Genomic DNA, 27,050 nt, shown 5'->3' on the forward strand with positions numbered 1-27,050 from the left:
GATGCTAAGAGCCAGTCTCTGCCTCTGAGCAGTGACTCCCGACTTTCCTCCTCTCTGCCACAGGATGGGTGAGGCACATGGGTGGGACACCCTCCGTGGGCTACTCAGGAGAGTGAGCAATCCCTAGCTGGTGGAATAATTCTACTTCTTTCTCTTTCATAGCACATCAAAAAGCAAGGGAAAGCAATAGAATTATAGGGGAAACCCTGAACACCATCCAAGAGAGTTTGCATCAATGACCAGTAGCGCATCATGTGACCTTTACAACTGACTGCACACATCAGCATCTGGAAATAGTGGTTGAGAACTGTTGTCAGAGACCGAGTCACCTTCACACACAGGAATCCATGGCCCCGTCCATGGCTCCCTCCCTCTACTCTCTGTCTTTCCCACTGAACACACATAAGCTGTTGGTTCCCCTAGATGAGGGACTAATGCTCAGCCCAACAGAAGTCAGGAAGGCAGATTTCAGCCTCAAATATCTGGGTGCAAGTTCCTGCTTTGCCACTTCCATCTCTGTGACTTTGGGCAAATTACTGATCTATTTTTACCTCAGTTTTCTTACCTGTAGAATGGGTAGTAAGGAGTATCTCCTTCATGGGTTGTGATAATTAGATAAAATAATGCATATTAAGTAGTTTGTATAATAAATGTTGGCTGGTATTACTATGATACTTGAGAGGTCAAGAGGGGTTGGGTAATGTCAGTAGAAATCAGAGGTCAAAGCTCTGGGAATTATCATGAAGCCTGGGGATTGGGTTGGGAAAGAGAATGGCAGGTGAATGGGCATCTTTTAATTTGAAACAGCAAGAAGTGGGAGCTGGAGTTGGTGTGAGTCAGAAACATCAGCAAGAAGGATTCACAACCTGTCCTGGGGGGATTGGGAGTGGGTGTGCCGCCAAAATCCTGCCCTGGACCACTTCCTGTATCTGCTCAGTGCTGACTGCCCATCCCCGTCCTACCTGGAGAAGCCCATGAGGACCGGGTTGCCTGGGCGCTGGGTCACATCCCACTGCATGCCGCCATTTTGGTAAAGAAATAGGGCATAGGACCTGCTCCCGTCCGTGGAAAGGATGGCCTGGTAGGTGTTGGTCTGGAGGTCGGTTGGAGACAAACATAGGGTTGCCTGCGAGAGATCTGGGGTCTCCTCCCTGGTGTCCCATTACTCTCCACACCATCCTGCCCGGACACACACATCATCTTTTCCTGGCCTCCCCAGAAAATGTTTTAGGATTGTGCAGGACAGCTTTCACCCTGGGGATCAAAGCACCTATCGTAGTGCATTTGCCTTCTTCGTGACTTCTCTCCAGGGATGGGTGATAAAAGGCTCTGGTTTAGGATCCAGTGAGAAGAGAGTTTGTGTAGAAAAGCTTCAGGACTCAGAAAGGTTAGCCACCACCCCAGAGCGCCAAGGGAGGCCTATTTAGCTTCCTCTGGGATATTTTTAAACACATTGTTTAAATGTCCCCTCAACCTAAATACTGTGGATGGACCACAGAGGTCCTCCAGATACTGGAGGTCTTCTGGAAGCAGATGCCAAGCACTGCTTGAACAAAGTAGGTAACAAACGAACTCGTTGAACCAATGAAGAAGTGAGTTTCTAGACCATACAAGGGCTGTAAGAGCTGAGTCCCTGGGGGAAGACTGAGGACACCATGTAGGCTGACCATTGCCCTTGGATGGCTCTGCACTGAGAGCCAGAGTTGGAAGTCAGAAAGCCTCAGTTCCAAGCCTGGCTTTGTCATTTGCCAGCTAGGGGACCTTGAGCAGATTGCTTAACTTTTCTAACCATCATCTTCTAAAACGTGGATAATAATATCAGGTTGAGTCATATATATACAATTGCCAATAGTCAGCCATTTTTGACTTACAAAAATTCTATTTCCTATGTTTTAACCCAATGAGTACTAGGTGAGTGCTCAGCAAACAGGGTGGGGGTGATCTGTCCCTGAGTTGGAGCATATGTTAGAAGAGTGTCCCCTGCCTAGGGTTCTAGAATGTCTGACTTCCAGATGGTTCACAGGGAGCTGTCCATTGTTTCACTCACCCCGAAGGTCCACCGGGCGGGATAGGAAGGGGCTTTGACCCACGTGACCTTTAGGGTCCACCTTGCTTTGTAGTTCCCGGTGTAGGTGAACTTTTTAATCCAAGACTCCACCTGCCAGACCAGCAGGTTGTGTTCATTATAGAGTGTCTCATATTCCTAGGAAAGGAAAGCAGATAAGACAAGAAAATGAGGGTCCTACCTGCAGGTATTTTCATGGTTGTGAAAGGGTATTCCCAAGTCTATGTAACAGTCCTGTTCTGTTTCCTCCCCACCCTCATATTTAAACATCATCCCCTGCCCACACAAAGCCCAGGCTCGGACAACAGTAACACATGCACACACACACACACACACACACACACCCCACACCACACCACATAGCCCTTTGTCTCTCTTTGCTGGCTGCTGGGGGATCCTGAATTCTGGGCTTAGAAAGGCTCACCTGGTAAAATATGGTTCCTCGGCCACTGGAAAAATCAGCATCGTCCCAGAATGGAGCCACCAGGGCCACAGGGTCCCAGCCTGTGAAGCCTCTACGAGGGGGGTTGGGGTAGGAGAAAACCTGGTACTCTGACTCCGGGAAGATGATCTGCCCATTATCTGTGAACTGGGCACAAAAGTTCTTCTGATTAGTGTTTAGGGAGGGAGGAGGAAGGGACAAAAATATCCCAGCACAGAAGCGGCTCCTCAGAAGTGTGACCCCTCAAGAACCTCTCTGGGTAGAACTGCAGAGATGTCAACAACTTCCACAAGATCGTTTCATTCATCTCCCTGTCTGCTGGGAGAGCCCCCTTTACGTAGTTCTCACACAACAGATGTCCTTCATCTGCGGGACACTCCTCAGTTTTAAGTCCTTCCTGACATGGTAGGTTTTCCCCTGCTTCCATAGCCAACCCCATCTACAAACAGGCCCATCACAGAGCAGAGGCCTCTGGGTGAGTCCCCGCAGAGCCATCCTGAGGCTCCATCCACATCAGAGGGGGCTAGACAATTGCTACACTCAGTCGCATCTCTGGGTTGCCCTATCTTAGTGTGTCCTGCCCCAGTCCCCATGCCCACCACTGAGGCCCACAGGGACCATGACCACCATTCCGTCTCTCCTCCAGGAGACATGGCGTCCTTGGACCGAGGAGCCAGGAAATACTCATAGAAAATGTAAACAGCATTAAAAGGCAGTTTCCCAAGTAGAGCTTCCAACTCATTAAAAAGGCTCTGAAAAAAGTGGAGAGCTTAGTGGGCTCCCAGACCTCTCTATTGAGGTAAAGACACTTTTTGTCCATGAGGGGAGGAGGGCCTTGCCTAGCTCAGTCTTCCTCAGTCAGCACCTAGGCACTAAAGAGTATAAATGCAAACTGTGCCAGAGGCAGGGACACAGAAGGTGTCTAACAAGTGTTGTTTGTTGCATTCTTCCTTCCTCTGGACCATACTCATTGTCACAGGGCCATCTCCAAGCCTTGGAGAGAGAAGCAGAGTCTGGGAACACAGGTCACGGGTCCTGTCCTTTGGGCTGCAGCTGGGGACTCACATAGAGGTAATCCCGGAGAGAGAAGCCAAGAGGGAAGCCAATCTGGGGCTTGAAGAGCGGCGAGGTGAAGTCCGAGATCCTCTTGACAAACTCCTGATCTCCAACACTTGGCCCATAGGGGAAGAGGGAAACACCTGGGCCAGCACAAAGAAGGGCAGGAAATTCTCACGGGTGCTGACTACTTTAGGGCTGACAGAGAGCTTTCCCCAAGATACCCCTTCACCCAACTCGGAGCCCTCAAGGACTCTTCTGTCCCCCTCTCTGCTTGCATTTAACCCATCTCTTCATTTTACCCCTTCAGTGGGTACTCTCATCCTTTACCATTTTGAAGAAAAACAGGTCCTACTGTCAGAACACCAACAAGTTATTCTGCATCTATTATGATTCTCATAATTCTTTCAAGGGTTCAAAGACAAAACTCCAATGTGAAGATCAGTAATTGAAATAACCATTTCCAGGGGGAGGTGGGATTGGGAGAGGGGGAGCGGGCTATGGACATTGGGGAGGGGAGGCGAACCATAAGAGACTATGGACTCTGAAAAACAACCTGAGGGTTTTGAAGGGTCAGGGGTGGGAGGTTGGGGGAACAGGTGGTGGGTGATGGGGAGGGCACGTTTTGCATGGAGCACTGGGTGTTGTGCAAAAAGAATGAATACTGTTACGCTGAAAAAATTAATAAAAAGGGAAAAATAAATAAATAAATAAATAAATAAAATGAAAAAAAAAAAAAAAAAAGAAATAACCATTTCCTAAAAAGAGAATTATTTCCTAGAAAGAGGCTTATTTCCCAAGATGGTATTTCTCTAGATACAGTGGGTGGACCCACCAGAATTTGTCCTTGGACCCCTTAGAAGTCTTTGGGCTCCAGTTCAAGAAAGCTTGTCCTAAATACTTCTCAAATTGGTCTCCTCCTTTCTTTCCTGGCAGCCCTCCCCTGGTTTGCTTGGAATACCACAGTATCTGTATACAACTCTCCTGGCCTTCTGAAAATTCATCCAACACCCCAAACACCATAGCACCATTCATAAACACAGATCCTACCATGTCCTCCCTGGTTCCCTCACATGACAGCCTCATTTCTCAATACTCTTCCCTTTGTTTCCAGCACCCCCAAGTGCTTTGGGGATATCCTCCCCATGCAATATTGGGACTACTGTTCATATCTAGATCTTTATTCCAGCTCTTCAAGCCCTCTTGCCTGCTTGGGATGTTTCCTCTTCCCCAACTCCTATTCATTCCAGAAAGCCTTTCCAGAAAGCCTCCTCTTCACCATGAGCACACCCCTCCATCCCCTAGGGACCTTCCATTGTGCATGTCCAACACCCTACATTTATTCCTCTAATCGCACCTATCAAGGCAGGAGCTCTGTCTCCTACTAAACTGCACCTTGATCATTTCTTAACTCCCCTCCTAGCCCAGTGCCATGTACAAAGCCAGCCCTCAGTACCCAACTCTCGTGCTGTCTCAAAATCCCCTGTGAGAGCCTATGATCCGAGAGAGCAGTCTATGAGCAAGCAGACTGAGGTGGAGTTACAGCACCCCTCTAAAGGGGATATGGGAGCACCTGGACTTCCCATGGCCCAGAGGAGGCAGTTCATGGAACCAGCTCCCCCAGCTACCCAAAAGAGCTCTCACTGGTAGATCTCACCAAGTTGCCATAACTTCAGCACCCACTCCAACTCAATTCTCTCCATCGCAATATGGAGAGCGCCCAGACCTACAGAATCACTAACCTTTCTTGGGCTTGACAGGGAGTGGAGCAGGTGTTGAGTGTGTGCCTATGGATGTTCTAGGAGAAAAGGTTGTACGGGTCTGGGAGGTTGTTGAGGGTGATGGTGTTGTCCTTCTCTGGCTGCCTATCCTCACTGAGGTGGTGATGGTTCCTGGGCATGCAGAGACAGAAAACTGGAGTGGGTCTTACAGGCAGAAAGTAGCAGAGTCAAAGAGAGTGATACACTTCAGGAGCTGGGAGAGACAGCTAGAAACTCTCCTCTATCTTCTGCCCAAACCCAAATTGATCCCTGCACATAAGCAACTGTCTTCTGGGGTAGAGGGAATGGTGAAACATCACTCACCACATTCCCGCTCTATTCATCTTGTGGCCCTGACCTCAATGCTAGCCTGGTAATGCTAGATCACCATCCACTCGCAAGCACTTAACTAGGCTGACCTGAGCCAACTGGGCCACCCTGAGAGACCAAGCCCTGGAGGCCCCAACTACCTGATGTCTGAGTCCTCACAGTGGAGCTTGACAATGCTGTGGATGGTGGGAAAGGGCTGGTAACAGACAAATGAGTAGAAGGACCTGTGAATGGGGTGGTGGAACTCCAGGTGATGAGAACACCAGGGGCTGATTGAGAGAATGAAGAATTACTGGTTGAACTATAGAAATTGAATATGGTCTGAGCTGTGCCCATATCACTAGACGTAAGAGACTCAGAGAAAGCACGGTCTGTGGATGGATGAGTGACATCTGACCAAGATGAAGGTCTGTGGCTCACACTGGAAGGCAATGAAGAGATTGTTGTCCGAGATGTGTCCTGGGAAATGCCCTTGTTACCAGTGTGTTCACTTAGGGAAGAAGGATTTGATGTGATCACTGTTGAGATGGTGCTGGTGTGAGATTCTCCGCGGGTCTCCGTGGTCTGACTCGTGTGGTCCCGAGATGATGCCGTGGACTCTGGAGCAGTACTGAGGGAAGAGTGTGGTGCCGAGGTTCCCCCAGTTGCCCTTGTGCCTGTGACCCGTGAGGTGACCGGAGTTGCACTTGTCTGGTCAGACGGTGACATGGGTGTTGTGCTTCCTCGCGGGGTGGCCGTTAAAACTGGTGTTGTGGGGCTCTCGGAGGTCATGGCAGGTGTGTTGCCCACAGCAGAAGAGGACGAAATGTCCGCGGCAGCGGCTGGTGACGTCGGCATTGCTGACCGTGTGGAGGTCTTGTCGCTCACACTGGAAGGACTGGAAGTGCCTGCTGTCCCCGAGGTGGCTGTGACGTGGGACATCTTGCCCGTGGGAGCGGATCCACGTATGGAGGATGAAGGAGTTGATGTGATCACTGTTGAGATGGTGCTGGTGTGAGATTCTCCGCGGGTCTCCGTGGTCTGACTCGTGTGGTCCCGAGATGTTGCCGTGGACTCTGGAGCAGTACTGAGGGAAGAGTGTGGTGCCGAGGTTCCCCCAGTTGCCCTTGTGCCTGTGACCCGTGAGGTGACCGGAGTTGCACTTGTCTGGTCAGACGGTGACATGGGTGTTGTGCTTCCTCGCGGGGTGGCCGTTAAAACTGGTGTTGTGGGGCTCTCGGAGGTCATGGCAGGTGTGTTGCCCACAGCAGAAGAGGACGAAATGTCCGCGGCAGCGGCTGGTGACGTCGGCATTGCTGACCGTGTGGAGGTCTTGTCGCTCACACTGGAAGGACTGGAAGTGCCTGCTGTCCCCGAGGTGGCTGTGACGTGGGACATCTTGCCCGTGGGAGCGGATCCACGTATGGAGGATGAAGGAGTCGATGTGATCACTGTTGAGATGGTGCTGGTGTGAGATTCTCCGCGGGTCTCCGTGGTCTGACTCGTGTGGTCCCGAGATGTTGCCGTGGACTCTGGAGCAGTACTGAGGGAAGAGTGTGGTGCCGAGGTTCCCCCAGTTGCCCTTGTGCCTGTGACCCGTGAGGTGACCGGAGTTGCACTTGTCTGGTCAGACGGTGACATGGGTGTTGTGCTTCCTCGCGGGGTGGCCGTTAAAACTGGTGTTGTGGGGCTCTCGGAGGTCATGGCAGGTGTGTTGCCCACAGCAGAAGAGGACGAAATGTCCGCGGCAGCGGCTGGTGACGTCGGCATTGCTGACCGTGTGGAGGTCTTGTCGCTCACACTGGAAGGACTGGAAGTGCCTGCTGTCCCCGAGGTGGCTGTGACGTGGGACATCTTGCCCGTGGGAGCGGATCCACGTATGGAGGATGAAGGAGTTGATGTGATCACTGTTGAGATGGTGCTGGTGTGAGATTCTCCGCGGGTCTCCGTGGTCTGACTCGTGTGGTCCCGAGATGTTGCCGTGGACTCTGGAGCAGTACTGAGGGAAGAGTGTGGTGCCGAGGTTCCCCCAGTTGCCCTTGTGCCTGTGACCCGTGAGGTGACCGGAGTTGCCCTTGTCTGGTCAGACGGTGACATGGGTGTTGTGCTTCCTCGCGGGGTGGCCGTTAAAACTGGTGTTGTGGGGCTCTCGGAGGTCATGGCAGGTGTGTTGCCCACAGCAGAAGAGGACGAAATGTCCGCGGCAGCGGCTGATGACGTCGGCATTGCTGACTTTGTGGAGGTCTTGTCGCTCACACTGGAAGGACTGGAAGTGCCTGCTGTCCCCGAGGTGGCTGTGACGTGGGACATCTTGCCCGTGGGAGCGGATCCACGTATGGAGGATGAAGGAGTCGATGTGATCACTGTTGAGATGGTGCTGGTGTGAGATTCTCCGCGGGTCTCCGTGGTCTGACTCGTGTGGTCCCGAGATGTTGCCGTGGACTCTGGAGCAGTACTGAGGGAAGAGTGTGGTGCCGAGGTTCCCCCAGTTGCCCTTGTGCCTGTGACCCGTGAGGTGACCGGAGTTGCCCTTGTCTGGTCAGACGGTGACATGGGTGTTGTGCTTCCTCGCGGGGTGGCCGTTAAAACTGGTGTTGTGGGGCTCTCGGAGGTCATGGCAGGTGTGTTGCCCACAGCAGAAGAGGACGAAATGTCCGCGGCAGCGGCTGATGACGTCGGCATTGCTGACCGTGTGGAGGTCTTGTCGCTCACACTGGAAGGACTGGAAGTGCCTGCTGTCCCCGAGGTGGCTGTGACGTGGGACATCTTGCCCGTGGGAGCGGATCCACGTATGGAGGATGAAGGAGTTGATGTGATCACTGTTGAGATGGTGCTGGTGTGAGATTCTCCGCGGGTCTCCGTGGTCTGACTCGTGTGGTCCCGAGATGATGCCGTGGACTCTGGAGCAGTACTGAGGGAAGAGTGTGGTGCCGAGGTTCCCCCAGTTGCCCTTGTGCCTGTGACCCGTGAGGTGACCGGAGTTGCACTTGTCTGGTCAGACGGTGACATGGGTGTTGTGCTTCCTCGCGGGGTGGCCGTTAAAACTGGTGTTGTGGGGCTCTCGGAGGTCATGGCAGGTGTGTTGCCCACAGCAGAAGAGGACGAAATGTCCGCGGCAGCGGCTGGTGACGTCGGCATTGCTGACCGTGTGGAGGTCTTGTCGCTCACACTGGAAGGACTGGAAGTGCCTGCTGTCCCCGAGGTGGCTGTGACGTGGGACATCTTGCCCGTGGGAGCGGATCCACGTATGGAGGATGAAGGAGTTGATGTGATCACTGTTGAGATGGTGCTGGTGTGAGATTCTCCGCGGGTCTCCGTGGTCTGACTCGTGTGGTCCCGAGATGTTGCCGTGGACTCTGGAGCAGTACTGAGGGAAGAGTGTGGTGCCGAGGTTCCCCCAGTTGCCCTTGTGCCTGTGACCCGTGAGGTGACCGGAGTTGCACTTGTCTGGTCAGACGGTGACATGGGTGTTGTGCTTCCTCGCGGGGTGGCCGTTAAAACTGGTGTTGTGGGGCTCTCGGAGGTCATGGCAGGTGTGTTGCCCACAGCAGAAGAGGACGAAATGTCCGCGGCAGCGGCTGGTGACGTCGGCATTGCTGACCGTGTGGAGGTCTTGTCGCTCACACTGGAAGGACTGGAAGTGCCTGCTGTCCCCGAGGTGGCTGTGACGTGGGACATCTTGCCCGTGGGAGCGGATCCACGTATGGAGGATGAAGGAGTCGATGTGATCACTGTTGAGATGGTGCTGGTGTGAGATTCTCCGCGGGTCTCCGTGGTCTGACTCGTGTGGTCCCGAGATGTTGCCGTGGACTCTGGAGCAGTACTGAGGGAAGAGTGTGGTGCCGAGGTTCCCCCAGTTGCCCTTGTGCCTGTGACCCGTGAGGTGACCGGAGTTGCACTTGTCTGGTCAGACGGTGACATGGGTGTTGTGCTTCCTCGCGGGGTGGCCGTTAAAACTGGTGTTGTGGGGCTCTCGGAGGTCATGGCAGGTGTGTTGCCCACAGCAGAAGAGGACGAAATGTCCGCGGCAGCGGCTGGTGACGTCGGCATTGCTGACCGTGTGGAGGTCTTGTCGCTCACACTGGAAGGACTGGAAGTGCCTGCTGTCCCCGAGGTGGCTGTGACGTGGGACATCTTGCCCGTGGGAGCGGATCCACGTATGGAGGATGAAGGAGTTGATGTGATCACTGTTGAGATGGTGCTGGTGTGAGATTCTCCGCGGGTCTCCGTGGTCTGACTCGTGTGGTCCCGAGATGATGCCGTGGACTCTGGAGCAGTACTGAGGGAAGAGTGTGGTGCCGAGGTTCCCCCAGTTGCCCTTGTGCCTGTGACCCGTGAGGTGACCGGAGTTGCACTTGTCTGGTCAGACGGTGACATGGGTGTTGTGCTTCCTCGCGGGGTGGCCGTTAAAACTGGTGTTGTGGGGCTCTCGGAGGTCATGGCAGGTGTGTTGCCCACAGCAGAAGAGGACGAAATGTCCGCGGCAGCGGCTGATGACGTCGGCATTGCTGACCGTGTGGAGGTCTTGTCGCTCACACTGGAAGGACTGGAAGTGCCTGCTGTCCCCGAGGTGGCTGTGACGTGGGACATCTTGCCCGTGGGAGCGGATCCACGTATGGAGGATGAAGGAGTTGATGTGATCACTGTTGAGATGGTGCTGGTGTGAGATTCTCCGCGGGTCTCCGTGGTCTGACTCGTGTGGTCCCGAGATGATGCCGTGGACTCTGGAGCAGTACTGAGGGAAGAGTGTGGTGCCGAGGTTCCCCCAGTTGCCCTTGTGCCTGTGACCCGTGAGGTGACCGGAGTTGCACTTGTCTGGTCAGACGGTGACATGGGTGTTGTGCTTCCTCGCGGGGTGGCCGTTAAAACTGGTGTTGTGGGGCTCTCGGAGGTCATGGCAGGTGTGTTGCCCACAGCAGAAGAGGACGAAATGTCCGCGGCAGCGGCTGGTGACGTCGGCATTGCTGACCGTGTGGAGGTCTTGTCGCTCACACTGGAAGGACTGGAAGTGCCTGCTGTCCCCGAGGTGGCTGTGACGTGGGACATCTTGCCCGTGGGAGCGGATCCACGTATGGAGGATGAAGGAGTCGATGTGATCACTGTTGAGATGGTGCTGGTGTGAGATTCTCCGCGGGTCTCCGTGGTCTGACTCGTGTGGTCCCGAGATGTTGCCGTGGACTCTGGAGCAGTACTGAGGGAAGAGTGTGGTGCCGAGGTTCCCCCAGTTGCCCTTGTGCCTGTGACCCGTGAGGTGACCGGAGTTGCCCTTGTCTGGTCAGACGGTGACATGGGTGTTGTGCTTCCTCGCGGGGTGGCCGTTAAAACTGGTGTTGTGGGGCTCTCGGAGGTCATGGCAGGTGTGTTGCCCACAGCAGAAGAGGACGAAATGTCCGCGGCAGCGGCTGGTGACGTCGGCATTGCTGACCGTGTGGAGGTCTTGTCGCTCACACTGGAAGGACTGGAAGTGCCTGCTGTCCCCGAGGTGGCTGTGACGTGGGACATCTTGCCCGTGGGAGCGGATCCACGTATGGAGGATGAAGGAGTTGATGTGATCACTGTTGAGATGGTGCTGGTGTGAGATTCTCCGCGGGTCTCCGTGGTCTGACTCGTGTGGTCCCGAGATGTTGCCGTGGACTCTGGAGCAGTACTGAGGGAAGAGTGTGGTGCCGAGGTTCCCCCAGTTGCCCTTGTGCCTGTGACCCGTGAGGTGACCGGAGTTGCACTTGTCTGGTCAGACGGTGACATGGGTGTTGTGCTTCCTCGCGGGGTGGCCGTTAAAACTGGTGTTGTGGGGCTCTCGGAGGTCATGGCAGGTGTGTTGCCCACAGCAGAAGAGGACGAAATGTCCGCGGCAGCGGCTGATGACGTCGGCATTGCTGACTTTGTGGAGGTCTTGTCGCTCACACTGGAAGGACTGGAAGTGCCTGCTGTCCCCGAGGTGGCTGTGACGTGGGACATCTTGCCCGTGGGAGCGGATCCACGTATGGAGGATGAAGGAGTCGATGTGATCACTGTTGAGATGGTGCTGGTGTGAGATTCTCCGCGGGTCTCCGTGGTCTGACTCGTGTGGTCCCGAGATGTTGCCGTGGACTCTGGAGCAGTACTGAGGGAAGAGTGTGGTGCCGAGGTTCCCCCAGTTGCCCTTGTGCCTGTGACCCGTGAGGTGACCGGAGTTGCACTTGTCTGGTCAGACGGTGACATGGGTGTTGTGCTTCCTCGCGGGGTGGCCGTTAAAACTGGTGTTGTGGGGCTCTCGGATGTCATGGCAGGTGTGTTGCCCACAGCAGAAGAGGACGAAATGTCCGCGGCAGCGGCTGATGACGTTGGCATTGCTGACCGTGTGGAGGTCTTGTCGCTCACACTGGAAGGACTGGAAGTGCCTGCTGTCCCCGAGGTGGCTGTGACGTGGGACATCTTGCCCGTGGGAGCGGATCCACGTATGGAGGATGAAGGAGTTGATGTGATCACTGTTGAGATGGTGCTGGTGTGAGATTCTCCGCGGGTCTCCGTGGTCTGACTCGTGTGGTCCCGAGATGATGCCGTGGACTCTGGAGCAGTACTGAGGGAAGAGTGTGGTGCCGAGGTTCCCCCAGTTGCCCTTGTGCCTGTGACCCGTGAGGTGACCGGAGTTGCACTTGTCTGGTCAGACGGTGACATGGGTGTTGTGCTTCCTCGCGGGGTGGCCGTTAAAACTGGTGTTGTGGGGCTCTCGGAGGTCATGGCAGGTGTGTTGCCCACAGCAGAAGAGGACGAAATGTCCGCGGCAGCGGCTGGTGACGTCGGCATTGCTGACCGTGTGGAGGTCTTGTCGCTCACACTGGAAGGACTGGAAGTGCCTGCTGTCCCCGAGGTGGCTGTGACGTGGGACATCTTGCCCGTGGGAGCGGATCCACGTATGGAGGATGAAGGAGTTGATGTGATCACTGTTGAGATGGTGCTGGTGTGAGATTCTCCGCGGGTCTCCGTGGTCTGACTCGTGTGGTCCCGAGATGATGCCGTGGACTCTGGAGCAGTACTGAGGGAAGAGTGTGGTGCCGAGGTTCCCCCAGTTGCCCTTGTGCCTGTGACCCGTGAGGTGACCGGAGTTGCACTTGTCTGGTCAGACGGTGACATGGGTGTTGTGCTTCCTCGCGGGGTGGCCGTTAAAACTGGTGTTGTGGGGCTCTCGGAGGTCATGGCAGGTGTGTTGCCCACAGCAGAAGAGGACGAAATGTCCGCGGCAGCGGCTGGTGACGTCGGCATTGCTGACCGTGTGGAGGTCTTGTCGCTCACACTGGAAGGACTGGAAGTGCCTGCTGTCCCCGAGGTGGCTGTGACGTGGGACATCTTGCCCGTGGGAGCGGATCCACGTATGGAGGATGAAGGAGTCGATGTGATCACTGTTGAGATGGTGCTGGTGTGAGATTCTCCGCGGGTCTCCGTGGTCTGACTCGTGTGGTCCCGAGATGTTGCCGTGGACTCTGGAGCAGTACTGAGGGAAGAGTGTGGTGCCGAGGTTCCCCCAGTTGCCCTTGTGCCTGTGACCCGTGAGGTGACCGGAGTTGCCCTTGTCTGGTCAGACGGTGACATGGGTGTTGTGCTTCCTCGCGGGGTGGCCGTTAAAACTGGTGTTGTGGGGCTCTCGGAGGTCATGGCAGGTGTGTTGCCCACAGCAGAAGAGGACGAAATGTCCGCGGCAGCGGCTGGTGACGTCGGCATTGCTGACCGTGTGGAGGTCTTGTCGCTCACACTGGAAGGACTGGAAGTGCCTGCTGTCCCCGAGGTGGCTGTGACGTGGGACATCTTGCCCGTGGGAGCGGATCCACGTATGGAGGATGAAGGAGTTGATGTGATCACTGTTGAGATGGTGCTGGTGTGAGATTCTCCGCGGGTCTCCGTGGTCTGACTCGTGTGGTCCCGAGATGATGCCGTGGACTCTGGAGCAGTACTGAGGGAAGAGTGTGGTGCCGAGGTTCCCCCAGTTGCCCTTGTGCCTGTGACCAGTGAGGTGACCGGAGTTGCACTTGTCTGGTCAGACGGTGACATGGGTGTTGTGCTTCCTCGCGGGGTGGCCGTCAAAACTGGTGTTGTGGGGCTCTCGGAGGTCATGGCAGGTGTGTTGCCCACAGCAGAAGAGGACGAAATGTCCGCGGCAGCGGCTGGTGACGTCGGCATTGCTGACCGTGTGGAGGTCTTGTCGCTCACACTGGAAGGACTGGAAGTGCCTGCTGTCCCCGAGGTGGCTGTGACGTGGGACATCTTGCCCGTGGGAGCGGATCCACGTATGGAGGATGAAGGAGTTGATGTGATCACTGTTGAGATGGTGCTGGTGTGAGATTCTCCGCGGGTCTCCGTGGTCTGACTCGTGTGGTCCCGAGATGTTGCCGTGGACTCTGGAGCAGTACTGAGGGAAGAGTGTGGTGCCGAGGTTCCCCCAGTTGCCCTTGTGCCTGTGACCCGTGAGGTGACCGGAGTTGCACTTGTCTGGTCAGACGGTGACATGGGTGTTGTGCTTCCTCGCGGGGTGGCCGTTAAAACTGGTGTTGTGGGGCTCTCGGAGGTCATGGCAGGTGTGTTGCCCACAGCAGAAGAGGACGAAATGTCCGCGGCAGCGGCTGGTGACGTCGGCATTGCTGACCGTGTGGAGGTCTTGTCGCTCACACTGGAAGGACTGGAAGTGCCTGCTGTCCCCGAGGTGGCTGTGACGTGGGACATCTTGCCCGTGGGAGCGGATCCACGTATGGAGGATGAAGGAGTTGATGTGATCACTGTTGAGATGGTGCTGGTGTGAGATTCTCCGCGGGTCTCCGTGGTCTGACTCGTGTGGTCCCGAGATGTTGCCGTGGACTCTGGAGCAGTACTGAGGGAAGAGTGTGGTGCCGAGGTTCCCCCAGTTGCCCTTGTGCCTGTGACCCGTGAGGTGACCGGAGTTGCACTTGTCTGGTCAGACGGTGACATGGGTGTTGTGCTTCCTCGCGGGGTGGCCGTTAAAACTGGTGTTGTGGGGCTCTCGGAGGTCATGGCAGGTGTGTTGCCCACAGCAGAAGAGGACGAAATGTCCGCGGCAGCGGCTGGTGACGTCGGCATTGCTGACCGTGTGGAGGTCTTGTCGCTCACACTGGAAGGACTGGAAGTGCCTGCTGTCCCCGAGGTGGCTGTGACGTGGGACATCTTGCCCGTGGGAGCGGATCCACGTATGGAGGATGAAGGAGTTGATGTGATCACTGTTGAGATGGTGCTGGTGTGAGATTCTGTTCTGGTCCCGCTCGTCTGTGTTGTGCCAGTCTGAGAAGTTGTTGAATTTCCTGGAATAGAAGATGGAACAGAGTGTGTTGAGAGTCCTTCTAATTCAAGTGTCATTAAGACTTTTGAGGTAATTGGAGTAAAATTGCCCATGTCCTGTTGTAATTTGTGTTTTGTGTTTCTGACAGTGGCATTTATTCAGGTCTTACCTTCCACTCTTCTGACATTTTCTTATTTGTGTGGTTGACATTTCAGTACAATTTTTCACAAGGAGGTTACCAGGTAACATCCGTTCAGTTGGTGGAATAAGGATTATCCCCTTTACATATATGAATGAATGTCTTATGAGACATGGGATTCTACTTCTGTGTAACTGTGGAGTTTTTAACTATTTCTGTACATGTCCATATCCATATCATAATCCCCCAGGCTAAATGGGTGTAAGAATTATTTATTTAACCATGGCTAATATTGTTACTCACATAAGTAACAATTAGTCTTAAATTACATGGTAACGGGGGCACCTGGGTGGCTCAGCGGGTTAAGGCCTCTGCCTTCGGCTCAGGTCATGATCCCAGGGTCCTGGGATCGAGCCCCGCATCGGGCTCTCTGCTTGGCTGGGAGCCTGCTTCCTCCTCTCTCTCTCTCTCTCTGCCTGCCACTCTGCCTACCTGTGATCTCTATCTGTCAAATAAATAAATCTTAAAAAAAAAAAAAGAAAGAAAAAAAAATTACATGGTAACGAATGTTTGTGGTAGCATTTTGTCTACATTAGCATTTAGTTTGGAAGATAGTAATGGAAAATGGTGGAGTTTACCTCCTACTTTCCCCATACCCGTGTTACAAGTCATCACCCATGTACTTCAGTTTTGATGAATGTTTTATTTAAAATACACCCACAGTTCATGTACTCAACAAATTTCAAATGTCATCCATCCTATACACGTATTTCTCAAGCACTACAATGGAGTTGGGTAGCTTTCTCTTCTTTTCCCGGCCTCTCTTTACTCTCCTTAATCCAGTGTTTATCCCTCCAGATTCCTTCCCAATTTGTGTCTTCATCCCATCAAAACTTTTTCAGTTTTAACCCCTACTGTTATTCTTGTGATCTTGTTGTTTTTTTTTTTAAAGATTTTATGTATATATTTATTTGACAGCGGGAGAGAGAGATCACAAGTAGGCAGAGAGGCAGGCAGAGAGAGAGAGAGAGAGAGGGAAGCAGGCTCCCTGCCGAGCAGAGAGCCCGATATGGGACTCGATCCCAGGACCCCTGAGATCATGACCTGAGCCGAAGGCAGCGGCTTAACCCACTGAGCCACTCAGGCGCCCTTGTGATCTTGTTTTAAACTTCATTTCTTTCTATTAGTCCATCTGAACCATGCCAAAAATTTACTGGCCTATCAGAAACTTCTCTGGAGAGCAAGAATTTGTAAATAGTTGTGATCTTGTATGTTTGAATCCCGGACATGCCTAAATACATTTCCTTTTGACAGCAAACATGTCGACCACTTGTACTATCTTAAACAAGTTGTTTATTCAGTGTTAAGCACTTGGAAGTACACCCAATAATACAATAGAATGTGAGGACTCACATTTGAAGTGACTCCTTCTTCTGTGGAATAGTGTGGGTTTCTGTCATGGGGATGGGAATCCTGTCTTCTATTCAGGTAGTTATATTTATTTCACCTCACTCTTCCTGAGGACCTTCCTTGTGGGGATTCCTCTACCTACCATCCAGAACTTTTCTTCCTTACTTTACCTTTTCTGTTAAGTAGAAGTCGAATTAATTCTATTTGGTTTTCAAAATCATGTGGGTTCTTGAGCTCAGGTCATCTCCATTTCTACAAACCTCAGCAAGCTAGTTCTAAAGATACAACCACCTTAAATTGTCATATGGGCCATGACCTGTGCCCCAAACTACTTCTAAGACCAACAAAACTGTTTTTATGTTCTTTTTTTTTTTTTTTTTTACAATCAGAAAGGGGAAAAAATCAATGTGATAATAGTGAATATATAATAATTAATCTATCCTTGGCCACATTTTTCTTTAGTCCAACACAGCTGTAAAATGAGTTTTTTTTACAACGTGAGGGCCCCAGGAGGGCAACAGTGCATAGGGTCTGTGAAAGTCATTGTATGGCCCTTTATCTAGGCCGCCTGAACAAAAGCATGGACCTATTGGTAAAGAGATAGGCATCATAGTAGAAATTCATTTATGACAATCTAATTTCATTTAATACTTTGCATTAGTTCAGTAACTTAAATTGGTTTTTTTCTCCAAAAACCTTCTTTGGTTTCCCTAAAAAAAAATTTTCCCCTTTGCAGTTATTGAGATACAATAACAAATCCAGTTTTAACAAATTTGAAGTATTTAGGTCTTTCCTGAAAACCCTTTTCCATTTACCAAGAGATGTTGTTCTCTTAACTATTATGAACATCAAGACCAAGATACTGCTCCTTCTTTGAAGAGAGTTCTTTTCTCCAAGGTGACAATAGCCAATTTCAATATACTTACTGGAAGAAGGAGATTTTTCATGATTGGCCAAATTTGAAATACTCAAAGTATTGATAAGATTAATATTTAGAAGAAAGGGAGTAGGGAGTGGGTGGTTGGGTTATGGACACTGGGGAGAGTATGTCCTATGGTGAGTGCTGTGAAATGTGTAAGCCTGATGATTCACAGACCTGTACCCCTGAAACCAATAATACATTACATGTTAATAAAAATGATTTTAGACAAATAAATAGAAGAAGGGGCTTCTCTAGATGATTGAGGGCTCTGACATATATAGTCAGAGCCCCAATAGTAAATTTGTCAACTACATGTGCTAACTTTTTAAAAACCCTATAATGTGAATGTCCCTTTTAAATGAAAAAGACATCATCAATTTTTTCAAGAAATTTAGAATTAAATTAAGTTTTCATCTTTTTTATTTGATTTGAAGTGGCCAGTCTTTCTTGATGAAGTTGCCAAATATTTCTTCCCTTAAGACAGCCCTGAGAGGTCCAAAGAGATGAAGACAAGTTCCTTCCCGATGGACAATAAATAGTGTCTATGTGGAAGGAAGACATTTAGTCGCACAGCACGGTACGCATCCCTGACTAGCTAGGTGGCACTGAGCCTAAATGAGCCCAAGGTTGAGTCAGGACAATAAAACCTGCTCCAGGTCGGAGATTAAGATATGCCTACAGGTAAACTTAAAGGAAAAATTCTGCAACAACAGCTCGGTGTCTAGGTACAAGATTCCTATAGAGTGACTATCTCAGGACTGTAACAACCCACAGCAGTCTTCGTTATGAAGAGGAGGGCAAGGTTAGACTAAAACGGTTACCAGCCTGTTTTAAACGCCCCAGTGGGAGAAAATGTTAGTTCTTACAACCTGAACAATAATTTTTTTTAAACAAACAAACAAACAAATTAAAGGTCTACTTTCTCCCTTCATTTCTAACATTTGTTCCAATCTAGCAGAAACCTAAGGAGTGAGAGTACGTACTCTACCTTGGTCATTTTATAACACGATGTTAATTTAACTGATCATGCCTATTTTCCCCCCCAATTTACTTGCTAGGCAGAATATTTAAATACCAGCCTGTTTGGTTTAAAATATTTGACTGTGCTCCCACTAGTCACAGACAAATTCTCAGTCAACCAGTAGGGCAGACTATCCTCCTGAATTTTATCTTTAAGGATCTTGGGTCTTTTAGAGCAAAGAAGAAACCAAGAAACAGTGAGTCTTTTTTGTTTTGTTTTGTTTTGTTTCTTTCAGGAACTTATTCTTTTTGGTTTTCATTGGCTCCCTAGCTATACTTAAACTTTTTTTTAACCTCGGTGTTCCTAACTAGCTGGAGGGATGATGTTGGTGAACATCGTCAAAAAGATGTGACACACTCCCCACCCCCATTGACCCAAGAGCTGGACCCCAGGCACTTGCAGTCTCCTTGCCCCTCCCTTTATCCTGGGAATGTGGGTTCCATGTCCAATTTCCTACTCCCAGAGGCTGCTCCAAGCACAGACTTAAGATAGTGACGTAGTGTTGGAAAAACCTACGGGACATAAGTGACTCAGCCCAGTTAGGGCCTCTCTATAACCTTGTAAGATTTGGCAGGCGGGTGCCAGGATCTGTTCATCTTGCTGCTGACTAAGACAAGCCTGTACTTATGTTCTCTTTGCTATTATTAAAACTGTCACCTACCAACTTGGAGTGGCCCACCTCTTTCTTATGTCTCTCTCGACCCTCTGAACACAGGGGCCAGTTTCAGATTACACCTGGGAAGTTCACAGGAGGGTCACAAATGAACAGATGAAGTTCACAGAGAGACAAACGGCCAGAGAAAAAGGTTCAAAAGCAGTTTCTGGAGTTGACTATATTTCTACCACTTTCTCTTCTTAAGAAAGCAATTTGGATGAGGTGCCTGGGTGGCTCAGTGGATTAAGCCTCTGCCTTTGGCCCAGGTCAAGATCTCAGGGTTCTGGGTCCTGGGAGCAAGCCCTGTATCAGGCACTCTGCTCAGCAGGAAGCCTACTTCCCCCTCTCTCTCTGCCTGCCTCTCTGTCTACTTGTGATCTCTCTCTGTCTACTTGTGATCTCTCTCTGTCAAATAAACAAAATCTTAAAAAAAAAAAAGAAGAAAACAATTTGGACATTCAGGTTAGTGAGAATGATTATGAGTCAGCTTTAATTTATTAAAATGTAAGTGACTCAAAAAAATATAAGAGACTCACTTGCCAGCTTCTGTGCCTTTTTTTTTTAATTTAAGGCTTTATTTATTTATTTGACAGAGAGAGAGAGTACAAACAGAGGGAGCAGTAGAGAGATGGAGAAGTAAGCTCCCCGCTGAGCAGGGAGCCCAACACAGGACTCGATTCCAGGACCCCAAGATCATGACCCAAGCTGAAGGCAGGTGCTTAACTGACTGAGCCACACAGGCACCCCTGTGCTTTGTTAATAGTAGTTAATGAAAGGTGACATACTTCTAAGTTGGCGTGGACAGACGCATGGAATGAGCTGCAGACTGAGCTTGGAGGTCCTTGGGTACCTTCTTAACCCTCAAATGAGTCAGCTTTAAAAGGAGACTTCTATATTCAGAATGATGAGTAGATTTGCTTATAGGACTTCCATATTTATGCCTGAACTCTCTTCAGTAAAGTTGCAAAACTAGTTTTCTCCAGATAAGGTTTAGATTAGAAAACATTCCCAACACAATTATTATCAACTTTATTTCATTTTCCTAAGAACATAAATAAGAGCATTGCTCTATTACCTGACTTTGAATCACCAGACAGAAGTTACAGACATGCCAGAATTACTAAATTTATTATAAATTCTTGGCAATTAATATATTTTCAGAACCTGCATCATCTCTGTTACAATCAATATCAGCAGCAAAAGTTTCATGACAGCATAGCCCAATTTTTTTAAGTAAGTATTTTTGTTTGTTTATAATAGTAATACAACTCCATTTCCAGCAATATGGAAGAAGAGATAAGCCTTTAAGGGCAAAGCCTTCAAATGTCAGATAATGTATGCAGAGCTGACTGAGATCAGAAGAAAGGAAAGAAATACTCAGGAGTGAAAGAGCTGAAACCTGAGATGGTAAGTCAGTGTCCCACAGGATCTGCAGCTCTTTGAGATCTAGAGTGCTGAGTTTTAAAGGCTTCATGGGAAAAGGAGACACATTCTTAGATCAGGACACTGTAATTGAATATCTCCTGCATAAATCTGGAACCCTCAGAGAAAAGGTGAACAAAAAATTCAGAAAGAGGGGCGCCTGGGTGGCTCAGGAGGTTAAGCCTCTGCCTTCAGCTCAGGTCATGGTCTCAGGGTCCTGGGATCAAACCCCACATCGGGCTCTCTGCTCAGCGGGGAGCCTGCTTCTTCCTCTCTCTCTCTGCCTGCCTCTCTGCATACTTGTGATCTCTGTCTGTCAAATAAATAAATAAAATCTTTTTTAAAAAATCAGAAAGAAAAAATGAAAAGAAAACTGAATGGAGGATATAATTAAGAGAAGAACAGAACATACTGAAATAGAAACAATTGAAAATAGAATCAACCAAGCTGAAAGTAGGTTCTTTGAAGATACAGTAGACAAACTTCTGGCAAGGTAAATTAGGACAAAGAAAGAAAAGAAAGAAAGAAAGAAAGAAAGAAAGAAAGAAAGAAAGAAAGAAAGAAAAGAAGATAACAGAAAGGAAGAATATTAGGAATGAACTTAACTTTGCATCTTAAGGACCTAGAAAAAGAAGAACAAACTAACTCAAAGCCGGAGAAGGAAAAAGTAATAAAGATTAGAGCAGAGATATGTGAAATAGAGAATAGAAAAATAGAGAAAATCGATAAAACCCAAAGTTGCTTCTTTGAGAAGACCAGTGAAATGGATAAAACTGTAGCTAGGTGGACTAAGAAAAAAAGAGAGAAGACTCCAATTACTGACATGAGAAATGAAAGTGGGGACATTACCACCAATTCTACAGAAAGAAAAGATCATAAGTGAGCACTGTGAACAGTTCTACACCAACAAATTAGATAACCTCCATGAAATGATCAGTGTGTTTCTGAGAAACACAAAACCTGTCAAGACTAAATCATAAAGAAATAGAAAATCTGAATAGATCTATAACTTGTAAGGAGACTGAATCAGTGATCAAAAATCTCCCAACAAAGAGAAGCCCTGGGCCTGATAGTTTCTTGAGAATTCTACCAAATACTCAAAGAAGAGCTAACACCATCCTTTTCAAACTTTTCCAATAAACTGAAGAGGAAGGAACACTCCCTAACTCATTCTTTTTTTTTTTTTAGATATTATTTATTTGTTTGAGAGAGAGAGGGAGTGAGGGCGAGAGCAGGAGCAGAGGGAGAGGAAGAAGCAGATTCTCCACTGAGCAGAGAGCCAGATGTGGGGCTCGATCCCAGGACCCTGGGATCAAAACCCGAGCTGAAGGTAGGCACCCAACTGACTGAGCCACCCAGGCGCCCCACCCTAACTCATTCTTTTAGGCCAACATTACCCTGATAACAAACCCAAACACACTACAAGGGGGAAAAAATATATCCCTTAGGACCAGTATTTCTTACGAGCACTGATGCAAAAGTCTTCCACAAAATAGAAGCAAGCTGGATTTAGCAGCATATTAAAAGGATTATACACCATGACTAAATGAGATTTATTCCTGGAATTCAAGGATGATTCAACATACAAAACTTGATCAGTGCAATACACCACATTAATAGAATGAAGGTGGGAAACAACATGGTCATCTCAATTGATATAGAAAAAACATTTGACAAAATTCAACACTCTTTCATGATAAAAATGCTCTCCAAACTAGGAGCAGAAGGAAACTACCTCAATATAATGCAAATTATATATTGAATTCCCACAATGAACATGAACATCATACTCAAGGTGAAAGACTGAAAGCTGTTTCTCTTAAGATCAGAAACAAAGCAAAGATGCTTGCTTTCACCATTTGTATTCAACATAGTAGTGGAAGTTCTAGCCAGATCAATTATGAAGGGAAAAAAAAAAAGGAGGAAGAAAAGGAAAAGGAAAAGAAAAAAAAGGAAATAAAAAGGCATCCAAATTAGAAAGGAAAAAGTACAATTATCTCTGTTTATAGATGACATGATCTTATATGTACAAAACTCTAAAGGTTCCACACTAAAAAGTTATAAAACTAATAAGTGAATTCAGCAAAGTAGTAGGATTCAAGATCAACACACCCTGAATCAAAAAATCAGTTGTATTTCTAAACACTAATAATGAACAATCCAAAAAGGAAATTAAAAAAACAATTCTGTTTACAATAGCATCAAAAAAAATACTTAGGAATTAACTAAGAAGGTGAAAGCCTTGTACAATAAAAATTACAGGGCACCTGGGTGGCTCAGTGGGTTAAGCTTTTGCCTTCTGCTCAGGTCATGATCTCAGAGTCCTGGGATCGAGCCCCGCATCAGGCTCTCTGCTCAGCAGGGAGCCTGCTTCTCTCTCTCTCTCTCTCTCTCTGCCTACTCGTGATCTCTCTGTCAAATAAATAAATAAAATCTTAAAAAAAAATAAAAATTACAAAATATTGCTGAAAGTCATTAAAGAAGGCATAAATAAATAAAAATAAACCCCAAGTTTAATAGACTTAATGTTGTTAGGATGTCAGTACTATCCAATGTGACCTACAAATTCAATGCTGCCACCCCTGTCAAAATCCCAATGACATTTTTTGCAGAAACAGAAAAACTTATCCTAAAATTCATATAGAATCTCAAAGGACCCTGAACAGCCAAAGCAATCATGGAAAAGAAGAGCAAAGTTGGAGGGCTCACACTTCTGATTTCAAAACTTACTACAGACCTATAGTAAATGAAACTCTGTAGTACTGACATTAAAGACAGACTTACAGACCAGTGGGATAGAATAGAGGCCAAGAAATAAACCCTCATATATATTTTCAAATGATTTTTGACAAGGAAACCAAGACTATTAAATGAGAAAAGTACAGTTTGTTTTTAAATAAACAGAGTGCTGAAAAACTGGATATCCAAGGGGCGCCTGGGTGGCTCAGTGGGTTGAAGCCCCTGCCTTCGTTTGGCTCAGGTCATGGTGTCAGGGTCCTGGGATCGAGCCCAGCATCTGGACTTCTGCTCGGCGGGGGGCCTACTTCTCTCTCTCTCTCTGCCTGCCTCTCTGCCTGCTTGTGATCTCTCTTTCTCTCTGTCAAATAAATAAACAAAATCTTTAAACAAACAAACAAACAAAATGGACATTCACTTGCAAAAGAATGAAGCCAGGCCCTTGAAGAGGTGTTTGTATACCGATGTTCACAGCAGCATGATTTATAATAACTAAAAACATAAAAGAAACCCAAGTGTTCTTTGATAAGTATCCACTGAATGGATAAGCAAAATGTGGGAAATACATACAATGGGACGCGATACAGCCTTAAAGAAGGAATGCAATTCAGACATATGCTGCAACATGCATGAATATTGAGGAAATCATGTCCAGTGATATAAGCCAGTCACAAAAAGACAAACATTGTACAACCTCCACTTAAAGGAATCACTTAGAGTCGTCAAAATCATAGAGACAGAAAGTACAATGGTGATTGCCAGAGGCTGGGAGCAAAAGGGAAATAAGGAGTTATTGTTTTAATGGATATGAAGTTTCAGTTTCCCAGATGAAGAGTTCTGGAAATGTGTGGTGGTGACAATAGCAAAACATTGTGAATGTATTTAACGTCATAGGATTGTTACTTAAAAATGGTTAGGACGGTAAATGTCATGTATGTGTATTTTACCATAATTTAAAAATAAGATGAATTGAGAAAAAATAGAAATCTGATAGAAAATATTTTAAATTGAATCAACAGTTAAAAAATAAACCTACCCACAAAAGGTAGGTTAAGATGATATTATAGGCAATTAGATAATTCCAATTTTATACAAACTCTTCCAGAGCTTAGTAGAAGAGGGAATACCCTACAACTAATTTTGTAAGGTTATTATAACTTTAATACCAAAACCAAAGTATAAGAAAGGAAAATTAGCCTGGGTGGCTCAGCCACATCACATTAATAGAGCCTTCAGCTCAGGTCATGATCCCATCATGGGGCTCCTTGCTCAGTGGGGAGCCTGATTCTCCCTCATTCGGCTTCTCCCTCTGCCTGCCACTCCTATTGTGTGTTCTCTCTCGCTCTCTCTCTGGCCAATAAAGAAATAAAATCTTTTTAAAAAAGAAGAAAGGAAAACCATAGATGAATAAATATCAACAATAATATAGATGGAAATGTCCAAAAGGAAATACTAGCAAACCAAGTTCAACATTCGATTTATAAAAAAAAAAAATCATCATGATCAAGCTGGGTTTAAGCCAGAAATGCAAAAATATGGAATTTTATTAATGTAAGTCACAATATAAACAGAATGGAAGGGGAAACATAATCATCCCAACAGTTGAAGGAAAAGCACATGACCAAATTCAATACTCATTCCTGTTAAAACTCCAAGCAAACTAAAAAAAAAAAAGTGAACTCTTAATCTGGCAAATGATGTCAATAAAAAACCATTAGCAAACATCATACTTGAAGATACAATATTGAAGATAAAATATTGGAAACATTTTCTTTAAAATTTAGAATGAATCCATGTCAATTACTTATTTGACATTATGCTGAAGGTCTAGCTAGTGCAATAAAACAAAAAAATAAAAATAAACAAGGATATGAAGTAATAGAGAAGTTCTTTTTGGTATGAAAAGGAAGAAATACCCTGTGATTACTTGTAGATGCTATAATTGTTTACATATAAGACCCTCCAAATTTCAAATTATTAGCAAAGTTCTACATATATGATTAAAAATAAAAAAATAACTGTATTTCCATACATTAGCAAAAGGAAATATTTTTAAATGATAGTGTTTATGATAGTGACAAATATAAAATACCTGAGACTAAATCTAACAAAACAGGTGCTTAATCTCTGTGGACAAAGTTATACCACTTCATTGCAATATATTAAAGAAAATCTATTCATTATTTTAAAATTGCAAAAGAGAGATAATTGAAAGACCCATACCCCATAATGTCACTACCCAGACAAACACATTATTTTATTTTTATTTATTTAAAGTCAATTAATTAACATAGAGTGTATTATTAGTTTCAGGGTAGAATTTAGTAATTCATTAGTTGCATACAACACCCAGTTGTATGCACCCAGCACATACATCACGTGCCCTCCTTAACGCCTATCACCCAGTTACTCCATCCCCCCACCCCCCTCCCCTCCAGCAACACTCAGCCTGTTTCCTATGGTTAAGAGTCTGTTATGGTTTGTCCCCCTCTCTGATTTCGTCTTATTTTATTTTTCCCCTCCCTTCCCCTATGATCTTCTCTTATATAATAGAATATTACTCCACCATCAAAAAAATGAAATCTTGCCATTTGCAAAGACGTGAATGGAACTAGAGGGTATTATGTTAAGCGAAATAAGTCAAACAGAGAAAGACAATTATCATGATTTCACTCATATGTAGAATTTAAGAAATAGAAAACAACATTGGGGCGCCTGGGTGGCTCAGTGGGTTAGGCCTCTGCCTTCGGCTCAGGTCATGATCTCAGGGTCCTGGGATCTAGTCCCGCATCCGGCTCTCTGCTCTGCAGGGAGCCTGCTTCCTCCTCTCTCTCTCTGCCTGCCTCTCTGCCTACTTGTGATCTCTGTCTGTCAAATAAATAAATAAAATCTTAAAAAAAAAAAAAAAGAAAACAACATTAATGTGTGTCCTTCCAGCATTTTTTTGCTTTAAATATATATGTATATATAGTTTAACTTGGCCAAAATATTTAACTTTGCATCCATTTTTAAAAACTTTATCTGATATTATGATCATCTCTTTGTGTATTTATTCTTTCTAAACATAGCCTGAGGAGACAAATCTTTTATGCCTTGGGTGGTATAGTTCCTTCTCTCCTCCCTTTTGGAGGCAAGGAAGTGCTGGTCAGGGGCTGGAGTGGCAGAGTGGGGGGGATTGGGAGGGAGGGACTGGGTCAACTGAGCCCAACAGCAAGATCTTGGGTGTTGTATGCAAAGTTTCCTTGCTGAGCTCTGGGGGCCCCTTTTCCCAACAAAATCATACCCTCCACTGAAAGCTTTCACTGCCACCATTCCCATTTCCATTTCCATTTCCCTGCAACCGTGCAGCATGAGGGCAAGTGTCTCTCCTGGAACACTGAATTCCCTGTGCTTAGTAAGCTCTAACTATCCCTCTGGAGACAATGAGAGCCCAAGGAACATGTACACTCTACCGGTTCTTTGCTTTGCTTGTAAGATTTTCCCTAATAAACCTTATTTAATGCTCATTCCATGTGTCACTAGTAGGTCTGTGTAAGTGTGTGTGTGTGTGTGTGTGTGTGTGTGTGCATGCGTGTGTGTCCAGGCTCCTACGGAACATTGGATGTTGCCTTTATACATTAAATAATATTCCATCATAGGGACAGCCCCTATTTAACTTACTGGTGGATGCTTAGGCTGTTTCCAATGTGTTGCTATCATAAATAAATCTTTGATGACTATCTTTGGGTATAATATTTTGTTTTGTTTTCATTATTTCAGCTCATTTCCTTAACAGAAATTTCTGTAAGTAGACTTACTGGTTAATGCTGTCATTAACAACTTTCGTGTCATTAATTCATACCACCATATTT

The 27,050-nt window shown here is 47.5% G+C and overlaps 1 protein-coding gene across 2 annotated transcripts in view; it reads right to left on the reverse strand.

Moving 5' to 3' along the window:
- Positions 1–27,050, reverse strand: part of MUC4 (mucin 4, cell surface associated) — a 55,886-nt gene that overhangs the window by 17,559 nt on the left and 11,277 nt on the right. Inside the window, exons 2-6 of one of the 2 annotated variants that reach the window (XM_046003844.1) lie at positions 5,306–5,455; positions 3,573–3,706; positions 2,490–2,654; positions 2,048–2,203; positions 963–1,093 (exon numbers count right to left, since the gene is read on the reverse strand). In XM_046003844.1, coding sequence (XP_045859800.1) covers positions 963–1,093; positions 2,048–2,203; positions 2,490–2,654; positions 3,573–3,706; positions 5,306–5,455 — 736 coding nt within the window. The remainder of the gene's footprint in view (positions 1–962; positions 1,094–2,047; positions 2,204–2,489; positions 2,655–3,572; positions 3,707–5,305; positions 5,456–27,050) is intronic. The other variant, XM_046003845.1, reaches the window with a different exon arrangement.

This window comes from Meles meles, chromosome 4 (genome assembly GCF_922984935.1).
Source record: "Meles meles chromosome 4, mMelMel3.1 paternal haplotype, whole genome shotgun sequence".
NCBI lineage: Eukaryota > Metazoa > Chordata > Mammalia > Carnivora > Mustelidae > Meles > Meles meles.